The sequence below is a fragment of the Xenopus tropicalis genome, chromosome 1, assembly GCF_000004195.4.
Source record: "Xenopus tropicalis strain Nigerian chromosome 1, UCB_Xtro_10.0, whole genome shotgun sequence".
NCBI classification, from domain to species: Eukaryota; Metazoa; Chordata; class Amphibia; order Anura; family Pipidae; genus Xenopus; species Xenopus tropicalis.
Genome location: NC_030677.2, coordinates 48,184,339 through 48,203,793, shown reverse-complemented (window position 1 = coordinate 48,203,793; position 19,455 = coordinate 48,184,339). Strand labels below are relative to the sequence as shown.

The 19,455-nt window shown below is 38.3% G+C and overlaps 1 protein-coding gene across 1 annotated transcript in view; it reads right to left on the bottom strand.

The window, feature by feature from the left end:
• Positions 1 to 19,455, bottom strand: part of glra3 (glycine receptor alpha 3) — a 79,209-nt gene that overhangs the window by 14,212 nt on the left and 45,542 nt on the right. Inside the window, exons 4-5 of the mRNA XM_002933325.5 lie at positions 5,966 to 6,189; positions 1,945 to 2,027 (exon numbers count right to left, since the gene is read on the bottom strand). Coding sequence (XP_002933371.1) covers positions 1,945 to 2,027; positions 5,966 to 6,189 — 307 coding nt within the window. The remainder of the gene's footprint in view (positions 1 to 1,944; positions 2,028 to 5,965; positions 6,190 to 19,455) is intronic.

The window sequence follows — 19,455 nt, the reverse complement described above, 5'->3', positions numbered from 1 at the left end:
CTTTCTACACACAAATATTTGAAATTGCTTTAGCAGCTTGAAAACATTGAAGTCAGCAGAGATTGTATAACAAGGGAATCCATAACTTTCAGAGTTTAACAAAAACTAAAACTATCTGACCAAAGCAATTGCATTTTACATATAAATAAAGTGCCAAGTGAAATTGTTCGCCAGGCATAGATTTGTGACGAAATTCCGCATTTCGCCATTGGCAAATTTATTTTTGCGAAACAGGCGCGGTCGTGTCAAAAAGTTGTGTAAAAAAAAAGTTTTGGTCACATCAAGAACATTGTCACTTAAAAAAAAAAGTTAACCTTTCCCTGAGCCTGCACCTGAAATTGCATTGGCCCTGGTGCTGGCACAGGGAGCAGATTTTGGTGGCGAAATACATACTCAAGTGTTTTGCCATGTGCCTCAACCTGGGCCGATGCAATGGTTAATCTGCAGGCCAAAAATCAGCCCTGTCTGGCATTAGCCTTAATTGAGGCCCGTGCTACCCTTAGCCTACGGCAAACCATATCAAGCAGCTAAGAACCAGTTAAAAGAATAAAAAGTTGGAGATTTGTAGCATCTGCAGTGGCAAAGGCTGCCTTTCCCTGTATTAAAGAATAGTGATGAGTGAATCTGTCCGAAAAATGTGCAAAATGAAGAAAAATTTGCGAAAAATAAAAATGACGCATGCATTTTTTGACACGCAGTGAAATATTTACGCAGCGTTTTTTTGCGCCCGTTATGCAAACAAATCCGCCAATGGTGAACCGCGGAAATGCAACGCGAATCCATGTCTGATGGAAAATTTTGCTCATCACTATTAAAGAACAGTGTGAGACTTATTGACACCATTACAAGAGTGCTGTCTCACAGCTAACGTGCTTACAAGTTCAACAACTGGCAATCTATAGATTAGCTGTCAATGTGCAAGGTTAACAATACAGTAGAAACTCAATTTCCAGTTCTTTAATTGTCCAAAGTTCAGTGAATGAAACTGAAAAAAAGTAAATGGTGTAAATGGTGCATGATGAATGGCGTAAGTTGGGAAATGTATAATTTAGTATTAATTGTATAGCTTCAGTTGCAAGATAAATTGCACTTAAAGTAAAAATAAATATTCAGAACAAGTTCTTTAAAAACAGTTATTTTATGATAATAAGTGATCTATTAAAGAATATTACTGAATTGATATGTACAGGTATGATACCCCTTATCCGGAAACCCATTATCCAGAAAGTTCCAAATTATGGAAAGGTCATCTCCCATAGACTCCATTTTAATCCTATAATTTACATTTTTAAAAATTGTTTCCTTTTTCTCTGTAATAATAAAACAGTTCCTGTACTTGATCCCAACTAAGATATAATTAATCCTTATTGGAGCCAAAACAATCCTATTGGGTTTAATTACTCTTTAAATAATTTTTTTGGCAGACTTAAGGTAGGAGTTACGAATTACGGAAAGACCCCTTATCTGGAAAACCCCAGGTCCTGAGCATTCTGGATAATGGGTCCTATACCTGTACCTATTAAAAAATACTACCCTTTTTATGTTTTAATTTTACACCATTTTAAATGCTCTGTGTGTGTCACTCAGTGATCACCTGACAGGAAATAATGCAATTTAATACAGGAAGAATCTCTTCATTTATTGGCTAATGTAACCTATTGTGTGCGCAGTTTCTCATATAAGCCAGAGGTTGAGCTTTAGTACTTAAGATGGCATTTTTTCTATTCTATTCTACTAAAAAAGTATATTTTTCATGAAAAGACCATATTTATTTGAAAAAGTGTAAATATGGGCTGTTTTTGTGATACAGTTTTATAGAATACAGCAATGTTCAATGATGTAGTTTTCCAATAACATCCTGGGATATAACCAAAAAACAAAGAAGAGTATCTCTCATCATAATTAAATGCATTTTAAACATGATTTTATTTGAGTTTCACTTACAGCTCTCTAGTTGCATTATACAGGTTTGCACATCCATTGGAAAGTTTTTCAGATCCATTGGACACGATAACGTTAAGGTTAGTCTGAAATGAAAAACATATAGCAAATATTAGTTTTCAAATACAATCTATTAAAAGGTAATCAACATATGTCATATTATGGAAATATGAATGAAAGGATCAATGTAATAATGTAATTTTAAAAAGATGGTTATTATGTTATATTAGGAGTACAAAAGTGCACCTCTTAGTACTCCTGCACAAAACCATTCTGCCCTGGGACTGGCTCTGAACCTTACACCAGATAAAAAAATATTTCTAAATGATGTGTAAGTTGGGGATCATCTGCCTACATGCCTCCCCCTACCTGCCCTACCTGAATACAGTCCTGGCAAACACAGGGATTTCTGTTAACATTTTATACATTAGTTGATACATTGCTCAGCAGCAGCTGTAGTTTCAGCCCCTTGAGTGCATGCCCCCCAGAGCTTTACTTTAGTCTGCCATGGTGCAACTAGTACAACCGATGCATTAACTGCTTGGATTTCTACAATGCTACTGAGTAACATATCATCTAATAATTAGATTCTAATATATCAAATTGTAATAGTTTGGAACATAAGCAACACACCCTTAAGCTTATATGAGTGAGAGGAGAATTAAAATAAAGCTGTTTTTTTTTAAGTTTTGTTAAAGTTTTTTTTAGATAACCAGTAAAAATAGAAAACAATTTCTGGTATACTATTAAAGAATGATAAATTTGTAGAGATTACATTACAGAACATCACAATCATAAAGACTTACAGGCTGGTACAATGCATAAGCTTCCTTGAAAAGTTAGTATAGACCGCTAAATTCTAAAAGCCATCTGAGAACACAGCACTGTGAGTTTTTTTAATTCAGGTTCAGAAAGAATGCAGAATTGTCCAGGGCTCTCTGATAATAATGTATTTGAGCGGTTATACATAGTAATGAGCGAAATTTTTCGCCAGGCCTGGATTTCACTGTGAATTTCCGTGTTTTGCCATTGCCAGATTTTTTCACAAAACGGGCAACCAAAAAAATGTGTTGCACGCGTAAAAAAATAATGCGCACACCATTTTTTTTAATGCACGTGACAATTTTTTGGGGTGCTCTTTTAAAGATTTGCAAATTTAGGTTAAATTAAAGTGAGAAAAACAAACCTTTTTCGGAAAAAAAACACATTTATCATTGAAAACGGTTTGCTTAATTAGTATGACTGAACTAGAGACCTAGGGGCCCATTTACTAAACAATTCTGAGATAATTTTATATTTTTTCTAACTTCTTTCTAATTTATAGAACATTTCGGAATGTATGTGAAAAGTTTGTTAAAATTCCATGAGTTTTTTCGTGGTTTTGGTTTAATTTCCTCAAAAAAACGTACTTTACCCAAAGAATCTGAACATTTTGGAATTCGTGAACGCTTTGGTTACACTTTCCTTGGGACTATCTTTTCACCAGGTTTGATCTGTTGAGTACCATTCAGTCTGACTCTATGGAAGGCACCAAAGCCAGAAAGGTTTTCATGGCTTAACAAATTTTTCGGCACGAAAATATCATGACTTTTGGAATGCAATTCGTACAAACAATAAAAGAATGCTCGAGACATTTTAGAACTTCAGAAATTATTGTGGTTACTCAAATCAAAGCAATATCTATGGGTGAATAAACTGGCTTATTCATCTTTGATTGCTTTGACTTAGAAACATTAAGATGCTAAACATTTTGGATGGATTAATATAAGACCAAGCTAATAAGTGATTAGAGGTTCATTAAGGAAAGGGTTGTCTTCTCTTAATGTGTGCATGTGTTTTGAATTCGGGCTGTGTGTCTTCTTGCGCATTGCTGGAGACATATGCAGGGGCAACATAACATATAGGAACATTTTTGCTTTCGATTTGATGTGTTGTTTTTATGTAAGGGACATATAAATGTTTTTGTTGGACTACAATTTAGATCACTTTTGCATTTCTATGATTATTGAATTAAACATGTATTAAATAAACCATATCCGCAGAGATGATCAAGAATGTTCTTATCAGCTTCTTCCAAACATTGCCTAAAACTAAATCACTATACAGCTTCAATCCTGGCAGTTCTGTATATGCCACCCATTGGTAGAAGGTAGGTGTACATTGATCACTGGAGTTAGAAAGGCAACATCAAACATGATCAAGACAGCAGACTAGAGGGGTCATTTACCAGTTTCTTAAGGTTCTTGCTGAATTTTGCACCTCACAATTGATATTATATAAATGAGTATTCCTACATTGCCAAATAGAGACGTTAGAGAGATGTTTTTCATCAGAAGTGCACAGGCCCAACAGGAGCTGGTGGAAGGGAAGTGTGTATAAACATATTGGATTGCGCTTTTTTGCACTTTGCATCCTGCCCCTCTTAGAGTAACTAAGACCTAAGAATTCCTAAAAATTAGATATAAAAGGGTGTTGCTTTTCTGTAACCTGTCCTAAAATTACTTTAGAAAATAGGCAGTCAGAATAACCACGAGGGAATATTAATATATTACATTGTAGAGATGCACCTAATCCAGGATTCAGTTCGGGATTCGGCCAAGATTCAATCTTTTTCAGCAGGATTCGGATTCAGCCGAATCTGTGACTCTGGCCAAACCAGATACTTAAAATCATGTGACTTTTTGTCACATAAATACGGAAATTTTTTCGCTACTGCGCGTGTGGTTCTCTTTGACCCTTGTGTTAGGGTTTGGATTCTGTTCAGTATTTAGCTAAATCTTTCATCAAGGATTCGGGGTTCGGACAAATCCTAAAATAGTGGATTCGGTGCATCCCCATTAGATTGTGAGAATATCTTACATAAAATGATAAAAACATCTCAAATGTTTATGATTATTTTTTCAATAAAATGGGTATTTGGCAAAGAAAAGACACCTGCTAGTTCTGAGACCTTTGTTTCCAAACATGTGTTTATAAGGTTTTCACTTTCTATGAAAGTCCAGCAATGCCTTGTTTGGCATCTATAGAATTCATTGTGCTGGCCGCTGGGAGAACCAGGGGACAACACAAAAGAAAAGTAATTGATGCCAGAGAGAGTAATGGAAAAAGGTAAAGCAATATCCATTAGCAACCACCATAAACTGAAATGAACATTGGCAGGTCATTCAAAATCAGCTGGATGGAGGTTAACCGTAGTTAAACAGCTGTGAAGAATCCTCTACCAGGAGGCTATATAGTTGTTGGAGAAGTCAATGAGGCTTAAAACTATCTGAGAGAAAAACAAAGCATCATCTAAAAGACCAGATCAGTAACAGAAAGATCAGGATAGTCCAAAGGGATTTAACAAGAACAGGATATAATTCAGACAAATTAATTAAATGCATCACCAAATAATTCGGAAAGCACAGAGTCAAAACTCATCCAATCTAAAATTAAAATTTAGCATTTTCTGTCAAGCGCCATATATTTCTAAAATGACACAGAATTACATTCTTATAATTGCATACAGGGGGGAGAGAGGGTACAATTGTGTAGGCCCCCGCAAAATCTTCTTTTGTAAGGAGGCCTGGTTGTGTCACAAAATGGGTGTAACGTATGCAAAAACTGCTTAGAAAACAACGTTCCATTTAACTTGTGTAGGCCCCAAAGTTTCTGATGGCGCCCCTGATTTTATACAAGAAAGCCCTACATTATTTTGTGCACTCCTGTCTCCAAAAATTGTTTAAAGCCCAACAATACATTCTGTAGATGTCTTTGCCACCTGAGAGCACTGTTTGATTGAACTTCATTGAACTGTTCTTCCTTCATCTGTACTAATCGTTGCTGATGGCCCAGACAAGTACATGTATACACAGTAACGTAACTAGGACCTCCCAGGCCTTGGTGCAGAATGTGCAACTAGGCCCCTACTCCTCCCTGGATGCAATGTTTTCTCTTTCAGAAGATGTGATACACCCCAGTGTATTTACACCCCTGTCTACACATATGTTGAAATACTGAAAAAGGAAATGTATATATTACGTACCGAATGGAGTAAAGAACATTTCCATCTTTGAATATTCTTAGAAGTTTGTTGTCTGTAGTCACTTCATGAAAATTTGCCCCCTTTTCATTTGCAAAAAATAAATCCGGTTTCCAAATAGAGTCCAACATGGATGGATCCAAATCTAAAGAATCATCTGGATATTCACTGTATGCCAAACGTGGGTCATTCCACTTCTGACGTAAAAATATATTCAGTCTGTAATCCTGCAGAGAAAAGAAATTGTGTCAGTGTTACCATATACAGAAATTATAGTACTAAGAAAATAGGACTGGTTGTATCAATGTTTCCCTATGTAGAATTATACTAAGTAACACAGAATTACCTTGGGTACAGGTAGAACTATACTTGGTGTAACTGATCACTAAAAATATCACAATATTTGTGGTCCTATTACCCAAGAGGATTACTAACAATAATCAGAAAGTATGGAAGTATGGGTAAGGGATATTTGTGTCAGTGTTACGATAAGATATAAAGAAATATATTAGCGGTGAGTGTTAGAATAGCTTTTGTTGCTAATTTTTTTCAAGGATGGAGGCATATATTGTTTAACTGGCAAATTTCTATTCTCCTTTTCTGCAGACAGAGCTACACTATGCAATCAAGAAACACTTGCTGATAACATCAGAAAAGACAAATCAATTCAATGGCTCTAATAAACTGAAAATTGATTTTCTACTAGAACACAAAAAGAAACAAAGGGAAACAGAACAGTATACAGAAACTAAAAATGTAGAATGCTTATTAACAACAATTTGAGACACACATATATATATATATATATATATATATATATATATATATATATATATATATAAAAATGCTAGTAAGCTGCACACCATAAGATAGAGTTGATACCTGGGTGTCTGTGTGAAAAAAATTAGTATACAGGCTTGAGTGACGGCACCCACAGGGTTTGCATACAGAAGTCACTGGATCAAACAAAAATTGATTATATCAGAGGTATAATCAATATATAATCAATTTTTGTTTGATCCAGGGACTTCTGTATGCAAATCCTGTGGGTGGGTCACTCAAGCCTGTATATATATATATATATATTCCAATCAGTGTTTTCTTTTATTCTATTTATTTTATCAAAATCAAGTTTTGCTTTAAAATATTTCATACACACACTCTCTTTGCTGTTCGGTGTCTGCCATGTAAGGTTCCTACATTGAGATTATTAATGTTCCTACATTGTGATCGTCAGTACTAGAATCTGACCAGTGTTTTCAAGCTCCCAAGTTCTTTGTGTTTATTAAGAGATACAGGATACTTATGTGTGTTGTTTGGGGATTTATCTTCTGCTAAAAAACTGCCTTTCACTGCACTGTAGCATATTAAAAAATAATTCTCTGTATGTTTGTCCCTCTGCTTCTTACTGATTTGTCCGGTTGGATTTATTTTTGAAAAACCCTCGTGAGCCATTCTCTCATGTACGCATAATATGTTTTCTCCTTCCTACACAATTAATTGTGGCTGCTAATCAATGTAACTGGACTTTTGGATGGATAGGAGAGCAACTGTACCAAAAGCAATATATTTAATATACTGGGTAATATTACTGCCCATTTAGCAATGCAGACCCTGCTGGCCACTTTGCAAGTGTACAAAGCTAAATAGCACAGCTAAAGAGCAGAGTAGGCCTTTAGAAATGAAATCAGACATTTTTCAGTGAAAGAGGGTTACTGGTTACTGGGAACTGTTAAATGTGATCAGTGTACCTGAATCTTAATGGTACCAACACCAGTGCATCTATGCTCTCATGTTACTATGTTGCAATCATTTTGTGTCAACTTCAACATAGATGCCACTGACCTGGGTTCAATGACTAATTGTAAGTCTTTCTTTGTATTGTATACGGGTGCACTATATTGCCCGATTCTCCACTTACCAGCTTCTTGCATGTCCCTGACTATTTTAATTGCTACCTGCCTTGAACTTGCCCTGATTCTTGGACTCCCATTCTGCTTAAACCTTCCTATACTCGCTACTTATACAGGTTGTTCTGTGTTTCTAAAAGTTATTTAATAAAGGGAAATGCAGTTAAAATAGGTAAGGAACCTTTACTTGCAGGTAATCCAATCCTGAGATATTTTACCTGCAGAGTTGGAACTGTTTTGATATCTCTGTACCTATCTATTGTATGTGCATACAAAATGTAGCATAAGTAAAGATGCAAGGACTGGAGTGGTAAGGGGTCCCATAAAGAGAAAATCTGTACATGCACCCATAGCAGCATTTGGAATGCATTATTTTCAGGGCTCCTCTGTTCTTGAATTGCATGCAAGGTAGGGTATACCAGGGAATGCCATTCAAGAAGTAAGCATTTAGAGCAAGCACTGCATATTTAAACAGATTTGCACATTTATGACCATACAAGCAAATCCCAGTGTGCAAGGTGCCAGATGCAAAAATCATGGTGCTCTTTGTTTCCCTTAAGCCTCTCATTGTAAAGCCATTGTGTTTTTAAATAAGCACAAAAACATGCACAATGTCAGCAAGTCAGAAGAGGCCGTGCTTATATTCTAACCCCCAAGGTAACATAAACATCAGGTGAGAATTGTTTTCTGCAATAACGATATTATAGGCAACTTCCGTATTCAAAGCAGCAAGCAGTTCATTTGATAAATAATTACTTTACCAACACAACCCAACATAAACTAGCCAACTGCTTCATCAAATTCAGTTTGTGTCAAATTAATTTGTAGTTCATTATATCGAATGAGACAGATTCACATTCTAAATTGACTCAAACACCTCAGTTTCATAGATTAAGGCATATACAGTATGTAGAATATATGCATAGTAATCTCTCGCAATAGGTCTGAGAATAGATCTATTCCCATATATTTCAGCAGAAAAATATTTCTTGCGCTAAAGCAAATAATTATTAATTATTGGAACTGGAGAAAAGGTTTTGGTGATATTAGCCACATCTATTTGACTGTTTATCAGTGATTAAAATCTGCCATGGAAAAATTGTTTAAGAAATGTTATTTTCTATTTTTCTGTTGAATTTGTAATAAGTAAGGCAGTAGGTGCAAAAAAAAAAAAAATCCTACTTACTTCTTTAATGCATTTATGGATACCTATTTATTATATGATGCAAAGACCTGATCCTCGCTGACACTCTCTCAGGCTGCTGATTTCCCTCCCCTGATGCGCGGAGTATAGTAAGTATAATATACGCACAGTCAGGGGAAGGGGTTGGGTGGGTGGCAGGGGCCCCTGGGGCCCTGATTATAGAAATATTTCTAAAGGGATTCTGAAACATTCTGTTCAATATTAAAAGAGAACTAAACCCTAAAATTAAATATGGCTAAAAATTCCATATTTTATATAATCAACTTATTGCACCAGCATAAAGGTTCAGTATCTCTGTAGCAGTAATGATCCAGGCCTTCAAAGCTGTCACAGGAGCTCCCAATCTTGCATTCTGTTAGAAGTGTCAGTGACACTCACATGCTCAGTGGGCTCTGGGCGCTGTTGGGAAGCTAAGCTTAGGGGTCGTAGCAAATTATCAGGCAGAAAATGAGGAGCAAACATGAATTTGCAGTGAAGTTCCGCATTTCTCCATCTGCAAATTTTTTAATGAAACGGGTGCAAAATTGCGCAGCAGAACATTCACAGTCGTGTCAAAAAAAGTTGCACGTGTCAAAAAGTTTGGTTGTTTCACAAATTTTTCAGAAATTTTACACATTTTTCGGCAAAGCGAAATGGACAGATTCGCTCATCACAAAGAGAGTAATAATCACTAGAATTGACTTGAAATGCAAATGTGTATAAAAAAACTCACACACCATTACACTGACAAGTTTTGTGTCTGGTTTGTCCTATGAAAGGTTTAGGTGACTGATTTGAGTTTCCCGATCTGCAAAATACATTAACATATGCTCCATTGTAGCAGAACAACTTTTAAAGACGATAGATCTCTCATTAATGTTCATTCTTTGTGTGGGTTCTTGATAATTAATTTCATTAAATAACACCAGAGGCTTAAAAAGGTGTTATTTTTTTCAGAAAAGAACAATTTTCTAAACTCCATTAGCAGTAATGCTACGTGTGATTCACTTAGTGGCACAGCATGTAGCCCAATACATAACAGCTTCTCCTGCATGGAGATTGTCTGCTACCCCGGAATCGGCAGAGCTATGTCTGCACAGCTGCAGCAGGATACATACAGATTTGTTGTAAATTCTACGGAAGGCACCACTTACAGTGCGCAGTGGGCAATGCACGCTGGGGGGGAGCTAAGTGTATGTTGCTGTGCATATTGTAAATACTTCACGTGCCCTACAACATGATAAAAATGACTTAACAATGAACTTTTCTAACAATGTCTTGTCAACAAAAGAACCTGCTTTGTGGCATAACCAATTGCTAGGAATGGATTAAACAGCTCCAAACAACCTGCATTATTACTTTTTTAAGCAGCATAAGCACGCAACATGTTTTGAGTGAAATGCATTATGAAAATACCCTCCCATGGAACACAAACTTTCCACCCCGACAAAACCTCTTGAAGTGACAGTGTCCTTAGTAAATCCATTATAGTCCATCAATCAATCCATCAAGATTGTGCTCTTACAATTCTATCTGAAACGTATGTCTTAATAAATCAAGGAAAATGTACATTCAAGCCTATCCTTGGATGTCAGTCCACCAAAAACAGAGGTACTGCCAACATAGCCTACCTTGGAATGCATAACACATGTAGGCTATATACCAAACTACTATTTTTTGTAATGCCAGAAGATTCATCATTAGCTCCTGTACCACATTAGAAATAAGATAGTGTTACCTATATGGCAGGCATTCTGTGATGCTTTTTAGGCGTAAATGTGCTGTGTCTATTGACGCTGGGCACAAGAAACCCTGGAGCTACTGCCTGGTCTGGACTGAGTGGTGCCAAATGCAACTAAAAGGAAGTACAAGGAGTGCATTTTGACACAAGTACCTTAAATAAAACTGATTTTACATGCTACTGACTGCTGGGGACAACAACTGTTTGTAGCTGCTATGTACGTATTTCCCTAGCATACAATGTGTCATTATTCCATTAATTATATTTTATGGTTCCTTATTCATAGAAGAAGACAAATGGATCACAGTTTGCTTTGATTTATTCAGTGTAGATGAGCTGAGTTCCAGGAAGGTAAAAATCAATGTGAATGGTGGTAAAAAAGTAGCGAATCAATCTTTGCATCGTGAATTGCCATGTATCATGCCAAACCAAGATTTACACTGATCAATTTTCTCATCTTTGTATCATACCCACCTTAAGGAGAAGATTTAAAATTGATTGTTTCAAGACATTTTTTTTTTACAAAGGTTACAAATAGTCATAGGTTTTTAAAGAAGCTTGTCTCTCAAAGGGGACAACAACAGCGCTAGTTATGGTGGTCCCTAAAAAACTTGTATAGTAAGTAATTTATTATGTGACACAACTGCAACAAATCCAAAAAAAAATACTCTATCTTAAAGTTGTCGAGATCATATCGTGATCATAGAAGATCTTTCCTTGCTTTGTGGTTTTATAGGTTTCAGTTATTTTTTGCATTTGTGCGACAATACCGCAAAAATACATTCTGATTAGGATTAACCTAAATGGGGTGCACCTGCTTCTCCACAATCATAGTTAGTAATGGGGACTTAATGGGGGTTAACATTTTTTTTTCTTTTTTTTTTTACCAGTTAAAGTCACTAGATGGCAGTGTGGGCCAGGGAATCCCCTCGGTGGAAGGTTCGGAAATGTGTCCCTCAGTGTCAATGAGGAGGGAGGGGATTTCCCTGGAAGTCCATATAAGGAAGGGAATAGTTAGTTAAAGCCCCAATGAGTAACTGAAAATCTAAGGATCCCAGAAGTTCTGTGAAACATTATACGTTATATGTATATGTTTTATAACATTGAGATTGTGAACAACTGAAGCTGTGAATGTATCTGTAATACAATCTGTTTCTTAGTTCTTTTGCAGAACTTGTGTGGCCCACAATTTATGCGGCCATTATAATCCCATCAAAGTTATACTCAGAGGCTTATTTACCATATAGGCACTCGAGGGCCTGTGCCTAGGGCAGTGGCTTTAGAGGGGCGGCCCTCAGATGCCTATATAATAAATAAAACTTTCAGGGTGGGGAAAAGCCACATCCCCTGCTGCTAGATACTTTCTACCAATCAAATCTGGCAGCACCGGTGAGGGATAAGGTGCCTTCATGAGCAGAAGTAAAACCGTGACAGGCACTCACAGGTCTGGGGGGCCTAGGGCAGCACTGGACCTAAATATGCTACTGGTTATACTGCTGGCACTAAACATTAACTTTTTAAAACAAGCTTATTCCAGTGAACCCTATAGCATAACTTTGGAGAAACGGACAAAATTTTTAAGACCTTCTCCTCCCAAAAATGCATAAATAAGGGAAAAGATCATGATATGCAAAGGAATAACACAATAAATATTTAATCATTTAATAATTCTTACAGGTGATTCCAAGGGAAAGGAATTAATGATGCATGGGTCAAAGATTTAAAAATCCTTTAGAATTTAGTTAAGAATACTGGTTGAGCTCCTGGTAACTTTAAAAGAAAAAAACTATTTTTTAGCTCTTCTTGTACCAAGAGTGCAATGTGGCCCCTCCAAACCTGCTCCCAGGGCAAAAAGTAAGCACTTTGGTTGACAATTCTATATTTTTATGTAGCGGTTTTGGGTGCAATTTACTGACAGCGGTAGACAGATCTGTTACTTTATTACTGTTATTTAAACATTAAGCCCAAAAAGACTGTTCTGCCTCCATTGAGAATGAATTTTATCTTAATTAGGATCAAGTACAAGGTACTGTTTTATTATTACAGAGAAAAAGGAAATCATTTTTAAAAATCTGAATTATTTAATTAAAATTTAGTCTATGGGAGACAGCCTTCCTGTAATATGGAACTTTCTGCATAGCAGGTTTCCGGATAACAGATCCCATACCTGTAGAGGGGAGCTGACATGTCTGTAGAATCTCTGTATCTTAAAGATAAAGTGTAATTGATCATGTAGTGCTCAAGATGATGTCCCCAGGTAGAGTGAGCCCAAATACCCGGAGCTGCAATTCCCTTTCTTGTTCATCCTTCATTGCCTGCTGCTTCCAGTTCTGCCATTCAGAGGCAATGTACAGTAAGGGAATGCTTGAATGATTTAGTTTTCAATTTCTCTAAGATTTTTTTTTCTAATTACAGCTTTGAATTCTTTTTTTCTTCTGCCACGGAAACAACAATCAACCTAATGCTTTACAATTGTAAGCTGATAAGAAACATGAAAAATGTGAAATGACATTCATGGTTTAATGGAGCTTTTCAATGCCGGGTTGATGTAATGCTTGCTTGGGTGGGATCTCTACTGGTTATAAGAACTGTAGCAGCCCTATTCAGGTAAGCAATTAATCCGTCCTCTGGACATGCTTCAAGCCTGCTTCACTGAGTTCTAGTGCAAATGATCATTAATCAGGGACAAAAGTCTCTCTAGACTTAATCTGGACTGCTCAATATCTCAGCTGCCATGCAGTCATGCTCTGGTGACTGCTCTTACCAAGCCTGGAAAACCATATCAACCATCAAAGTAAAGCAGCTGTCAGCTTAGCTGGATTACTATTTAAAAATTGAGAAGTACTTGGAAACAAATATTGATCAAAGCACTTTATATGAGACACCACCATTGTTCACTTGTTTATATGTATTATCATAGAAACCAAAATGAAATATAAGTATAAAAAATAAGGCTCCCCACACAGGTACACAAGCCCCCAACCACATCTGGATAAGCGGTTAAAATATCTTGATAGGTGGCAGATGGATAGACTGTTCCCCTTTTAAAGAAGGGATTCATTTTAATAAATGTTCTGACACACAACAGTCTAGCTTATAACAAACATTTTCTTTTAAATAAAACCAGGCGTCTGAGGGGTCCAACCTATTAGAACAAAGTCACACGAAGTGTAGGTCTGCTTCTCTCAGTCCTCTCAGATCTGCTTTCCTACACTGCTCGTATATCTGCACTGAAAACTACAGCATCTGCTTCAGTGCAGCCACACGCAGTGAAGCAGGTCCCCCCAAAAATGCCTGCTTTCACATTTTAGGGGCAGACCTACGCTCCGTTCAACCTCATATGGCTGCACTAAAGCAAATGCTGTAGTTTTCAGTGCAGGCGTATTGGCAGCATAGTTCTGCTTCTCTCAGCCTGATGGAAAAAGCAGGGCTGAGAGAAGCGGATTATTTTAGGGTGGATTCAGACTGCCTTTACAAACTGCCTTGACACTGGAATATAGCACAGGTATGGGAAGTATTATCAGAAAAGCGGTAATCCAGAATTCTCCAAATTATAGGTCATCTCCTGAAGACTTAATTGCAATCAAATAATTAAAAATGTTAAAACATATTTTCTTTTTCCTGTGTAATAATAAAACAGTACCTTGTACTTGATCCCAAGTTAGATATAATTATTTCTTATTGGAGGTAAAACAATCCTGTTGGGTCTATTTAATGTTTACATTATCTTTTTGGAAAGAACCCGTATCTGGAAAAACTCAGTTCCTATGCATTCTGGCTAACGGGTCCCAAACCTGTATTAAAATGCCATGTAGCTTACCAAGAGTGGTTATTTGGCTAACCATGTATTAGTTCCCGTGCCCTGGTCACCACATGCTAGTTTCTTTTGGTGTTTTAAAGAACAGTGGACAGAGCTGTCTCTTAACAACTGAGTGAAGTTTTGGGGGGCGGGGCCTAATGACGTTATCCGTGATGCCATTGTTTAAGCACAAAAGCAGTTCTGATGGCAATTATGGCTTGCTGTACATGTGCATTATGTCCTGTATGGTAAAAATAAATTACTGTGCATGCACAAACAATACTTTTAAGGATTAGCTAAAGTATCGGGGAATTACTTAGGGGCAAATTTACTTACTCACGAATGGGCCGAATGCGTCCGATTGCGTTTTTTTCGTAATGATCGGTATTTGGCGATTTTTCGGAAAATTGTTGTGACTTTTTCGTTGCCATTCCGAATGTTGCGCAAAATCTGGTGATTTTTTCGTAGCGTTACTACTTGCGCGAAAAGTCGCGACTTTTTCGTAGCCTTCGCGCCGAGTACGAAAGATTTGGATTTATTCAAGCTTCAGTATGGTGACTTTTCTTGGGCGAGGTTGGAGCTGCAGGGTGCCATTGAGTCCTATGGGAGGCTTTCCTTGGGCCGGGTTGGAGCTGCAGAGTGCCATTGAGCCCTATGGGAGACTTTCCTTGGGCCGGGTTGGAGCTGCAGAGTGCCATTGAGCCCTATGGGAGACTTTTCTTGGGCCAGGTTGGAGCTGCAGGGTGCCATTGAGTCCTATGGGAGGCTTTCCTTGGGCCGGGTTGGAGCTGCAGAGTGCCATTGAGCCCTATGGGAGACTTTCCTTGGGCCGGGTTGGAGCTGCAGAGTGCCATTGAGCCCTATGGGAGACTTTCCTTGGGCCGGGTTGGAGCTGCAGAGTGCCATTGAGTCCTATGGGAGACTTTCCTTGGGCCGGGTTGGAGCTGCAGAGTGCCATTGAGCCCTATGGGAGACTTTCCTTGGGCCAGGTTGGAGCTGCAGAGTGCCATTGAGCCCTATGGGAGACTTTCCTTGGGCCAGGTTGGAGCTGCAGAGTGCCATTGAGCCCTATGGGAGACTTTCCTTGGGCCAGGTTGGAGCTGCAGAGTGTCATTGTGTCCTATGGGAGGCTTTCCTTGGGCCAGGTTGGAGCTGCAGAGTGCCATTGAGCCCTATGGGAGACTTTCCTTGGGCCAGGTTGGAGCTGCAGAGTGCCATTGAGTCCTATGGGAGACTTTCCTTGGGCCAGGTTGGAGCTGCAGAGTGCCATTGAGTCCTATGGGAGACTTTCCTTGGGCCAGGTTGGAGCTGCAGAGTGCCATTGAGCCCTATGGGAGACTTTCCTTGGGCCGGGTTGGAGCTGCAGAGTGCCATTGAGTCCTATGGGAGACTTTCCTTGGGCCAGGTTGGAGCTGCAGAGTGCCATTGAGCCCTATGGGAGACTTTCCTTGGGCCAGGTTGAAGCTGCAGAGTGCCATTGAGCCCTATGGGAGACTTTCCTTGGGCCGGGTTGGAGCTGCAGAGTGCCATTGAGCCCTATGGGAGACTTTCCTTGGGCCAGGTTGGAGCTGCAGAGTGCCATTGAGTCCTATGGGAGGCTTTCCTTGGGCCAGGTTGGAGCTGCAGAGTGCCATTGAGTCCTATGGGAGACTTTCCTTGGGCCAGGTTGGAGCTGCAGAGTGCCATTGAGTCCTATGGGAGACTTTCCTTGGGCCAGGTTGGAGCTGCAGAGTGCCATTGAGCCCTATGGGAGACTTTCCTTGGGCCGGGTTGGAGCTGCAGAGTGCCATTGAGTCCTATGGGAGACTTTCCTTGGGCCAGGTTGGAGCTGCAGAGTGCCATTGAGCCCTATGGGAGACTTTCCTTGGGCCAGGTTGAAGCTGCAGAGTGCCATTGAGCCCTATGGGAGACTTTCCTTGGGCCGGGTTGGAGCTGCAGAGTGCCATTGAGCCCTATGGGAGACTTTCCTTGGGCCAGGTTGGAGCTGCAGAGTGCCATTGAGTCCTATGGGAGGCTTCCAAAATCATGCTAAGTCTGAAAGTTTCGGCCGCCGCTTACGAGCGCTCAATACGAAAAAGTCGCGACAAGATACGAGCACATCGTAATGGCTACGAAAAACTCGCGTTTTATCGCGTAAGTCGTATTGGTAACAAAAAAGTCGCGACAATTTCCGAAAAGTCGGAAAGGCGCCGAAAAAATCGCAAAAAATACGAAAAAGTCGCAAAATGTTCGTTTTCCAATCGGAATTTTTCCAATTCGGATTCAGATTCGTGGGTTAGTAAATGTGCCCCTTAGTGTTGGAAAATGGACCTTTACAATGGGTAACTCCTGGGATAATAAGAAGGGTTGACAGCTCTGAGTGAATTCAGGTCTCTTGAGAATTATACATAAATTCTTAATACAAATTTGGCATAGATTGGCTTATGGTTATGTGTCAACATATCAGTCATCTAGGCTGTTAAAATTCTTATAAACAGATAAAGGGGTTGTTATGGCACAGTAATGAAGATCCCTTTAAAGCAGTCTTTACAATACCAGGACACAAGTCATGATTAAAACTGCTTTTAAAAAGTAATCTGTTATCTGCGATTAAAGTCATTCTAGGGTAGTATATAAACCTACGTCAATGGAAGACCAAGGCTAGTAATATATTTGAGTACTAGCAGCCCCTATTATAAATCTCAGTCATTTTATGATTTACTCCAAGGTCATATCATTCTCTCCAATCAATAACTCATATACTTCCCCTGTAGGGTCAGAAAACAGGATACAGCCGGCACACTGCTCTAGAAGTACAAAAGTGTGCATGGAAAGCCTTGAATAGGTCCCACAATGGCGTTATTTTTACATGGTTATTCTGTGAGAGGGCTTAAAACTGCTGGGCTATTTTAACATTTTAATTGAATAAGAGATAAAATAAGTTTAGCTTAAAAACATCGGAAATTATAATTATAAAATGTAAGTGAATCTGCTGGACTATAATTGTACTGGTTAATAAAAGAGGTTCTGTTCACTTTAAAGTGGTGGTTCATGTTTAAGTTAACTTTTAGTATATTATAGAATATCCTATTCTTACTGTAGTTCTGTGTCAGTAGGTCATTTTTTTTTCTTGTCTCTCACTGAAACCACTGCTGGTCACTAGAGTAAATTGGACCCTAGCTACGAGATAGCTGCGGAAATTCCAAACTGGTGAGCTTCGGAAGAAAAAGCTAAATAATTCAAAAACAGCAATAAATAAAAAATGAAAATCGAATGGAAATTGTCTCAGAAAATCACTGTCTACATTAGACTAAAAGTTAATTTAAAGGTGAACTGCCCCTTTAAAGAGTTCTTTGCTTATACCCCATAACACTCTGTACAACCAAAACATCCTATGCAGGTTATTCTGTTCATGATTCTTATTGTTTATTTTAGGAGTCAATCATTATTACATTATATTCTTTTTTTAGTATAAAAAAGTGTCAATGGTAATTTTGAGGTATTTAAATACATAACTGTATTGTATGCTTTATGGACAAATATGATGTACCAGTGATTTGCTATGTAATGTATTTTTTGCTTTACATATTTATTATTGTGTCATGCGTACATAATCATTTGCTTGCTGCTGTTAATTGAAGCACACACATTACTTATAATGCTTGTCAGGGTCCCCTGAGGAAGCAGATGCACACGTGGCAGCTGAAATGCTCACTTGTGATGCTACGAGTGGTTTCCTCAGTGACATTGGCTAGGCGGTGGTGAAGGGATGAGCTGCCACTCTGCATCAGTGACCACAGCTCAGCACTGAGGAAAGGCCAGATGAGCAATATGATACAGCTTGATGGTTCATGTCCACTTTGTCACAGTAAGCCTTCTATGATTATGGCAATGATACACATAGCAGCTGCCTAATAATCACTACCATATTTGCTCCTCATATTATCTGTGTCACATTGAGCTGTATTTGTGGCCTGTCCTGGTCTAAGAAGACTTAAGCCAGAAATAAAGTACAAATGACTAAATTATTACCCTTACATATGCCCTGCAAGGTAATCATCCTCTCCTAAAGCATTTAGATCTATAGGGTGACATTGTAAAGCCTACTGTATCCATCCATCCAGTCATCTATCAATCTGTCCATCCATCCATTTATCCAACTATCCATCCATCTATCCATCTGTCCATCTATCTATCTTTCCATCTGCCGATCCATCTGTCCATCTATCTATTTGTCTATCTATCTATCTATCTATCTATCTATCATCTATCTATCCATCTGTCTGTCCATCCATCTATCCACCTGTCCTTCTACCCATCTATCTATCTATCTATCTATCTATCTATCTATCTATCTATCTATCTATCTATCTATCTATCCATCTGTCTGTCCATCCATCTATCCACCTGTCCGTCTACCCATCTATCTATCTATCTATCTATCTATCTATCTATCTATCTATCTATCTATCATATATCCTGTAGCCTTCTGTCTGTCTGTCTGTCTATCCATTCATCTGTTTATCTATCTATGAAATTTAAATATCTTAAATATCTTTTACAATTGTCATAACATGCTTTTACATTACTTATCTGACCCCCCCATGTTCCTCTATGAGGGGGCGGCCATATTTGTGCAGCAGTAGGCCGTTAGCATTAGAAGCTATAACTGACAGGCTGAGAAGGGACAGTCAGGTTGGCAAAACAGACAGGTTTAGGAACTTCGAGCAACAATTACCTACAAAAGCAGCACTATCAGCAAAAAATGATCAACATGACCTATAGGGAATTTTTTATGTATATTTATATATTGAAGAGTAGTTTTTTTAGTGTCAATATCACTTTTTACATACAATTAAAGTTTTTTTACAGGGGCACATT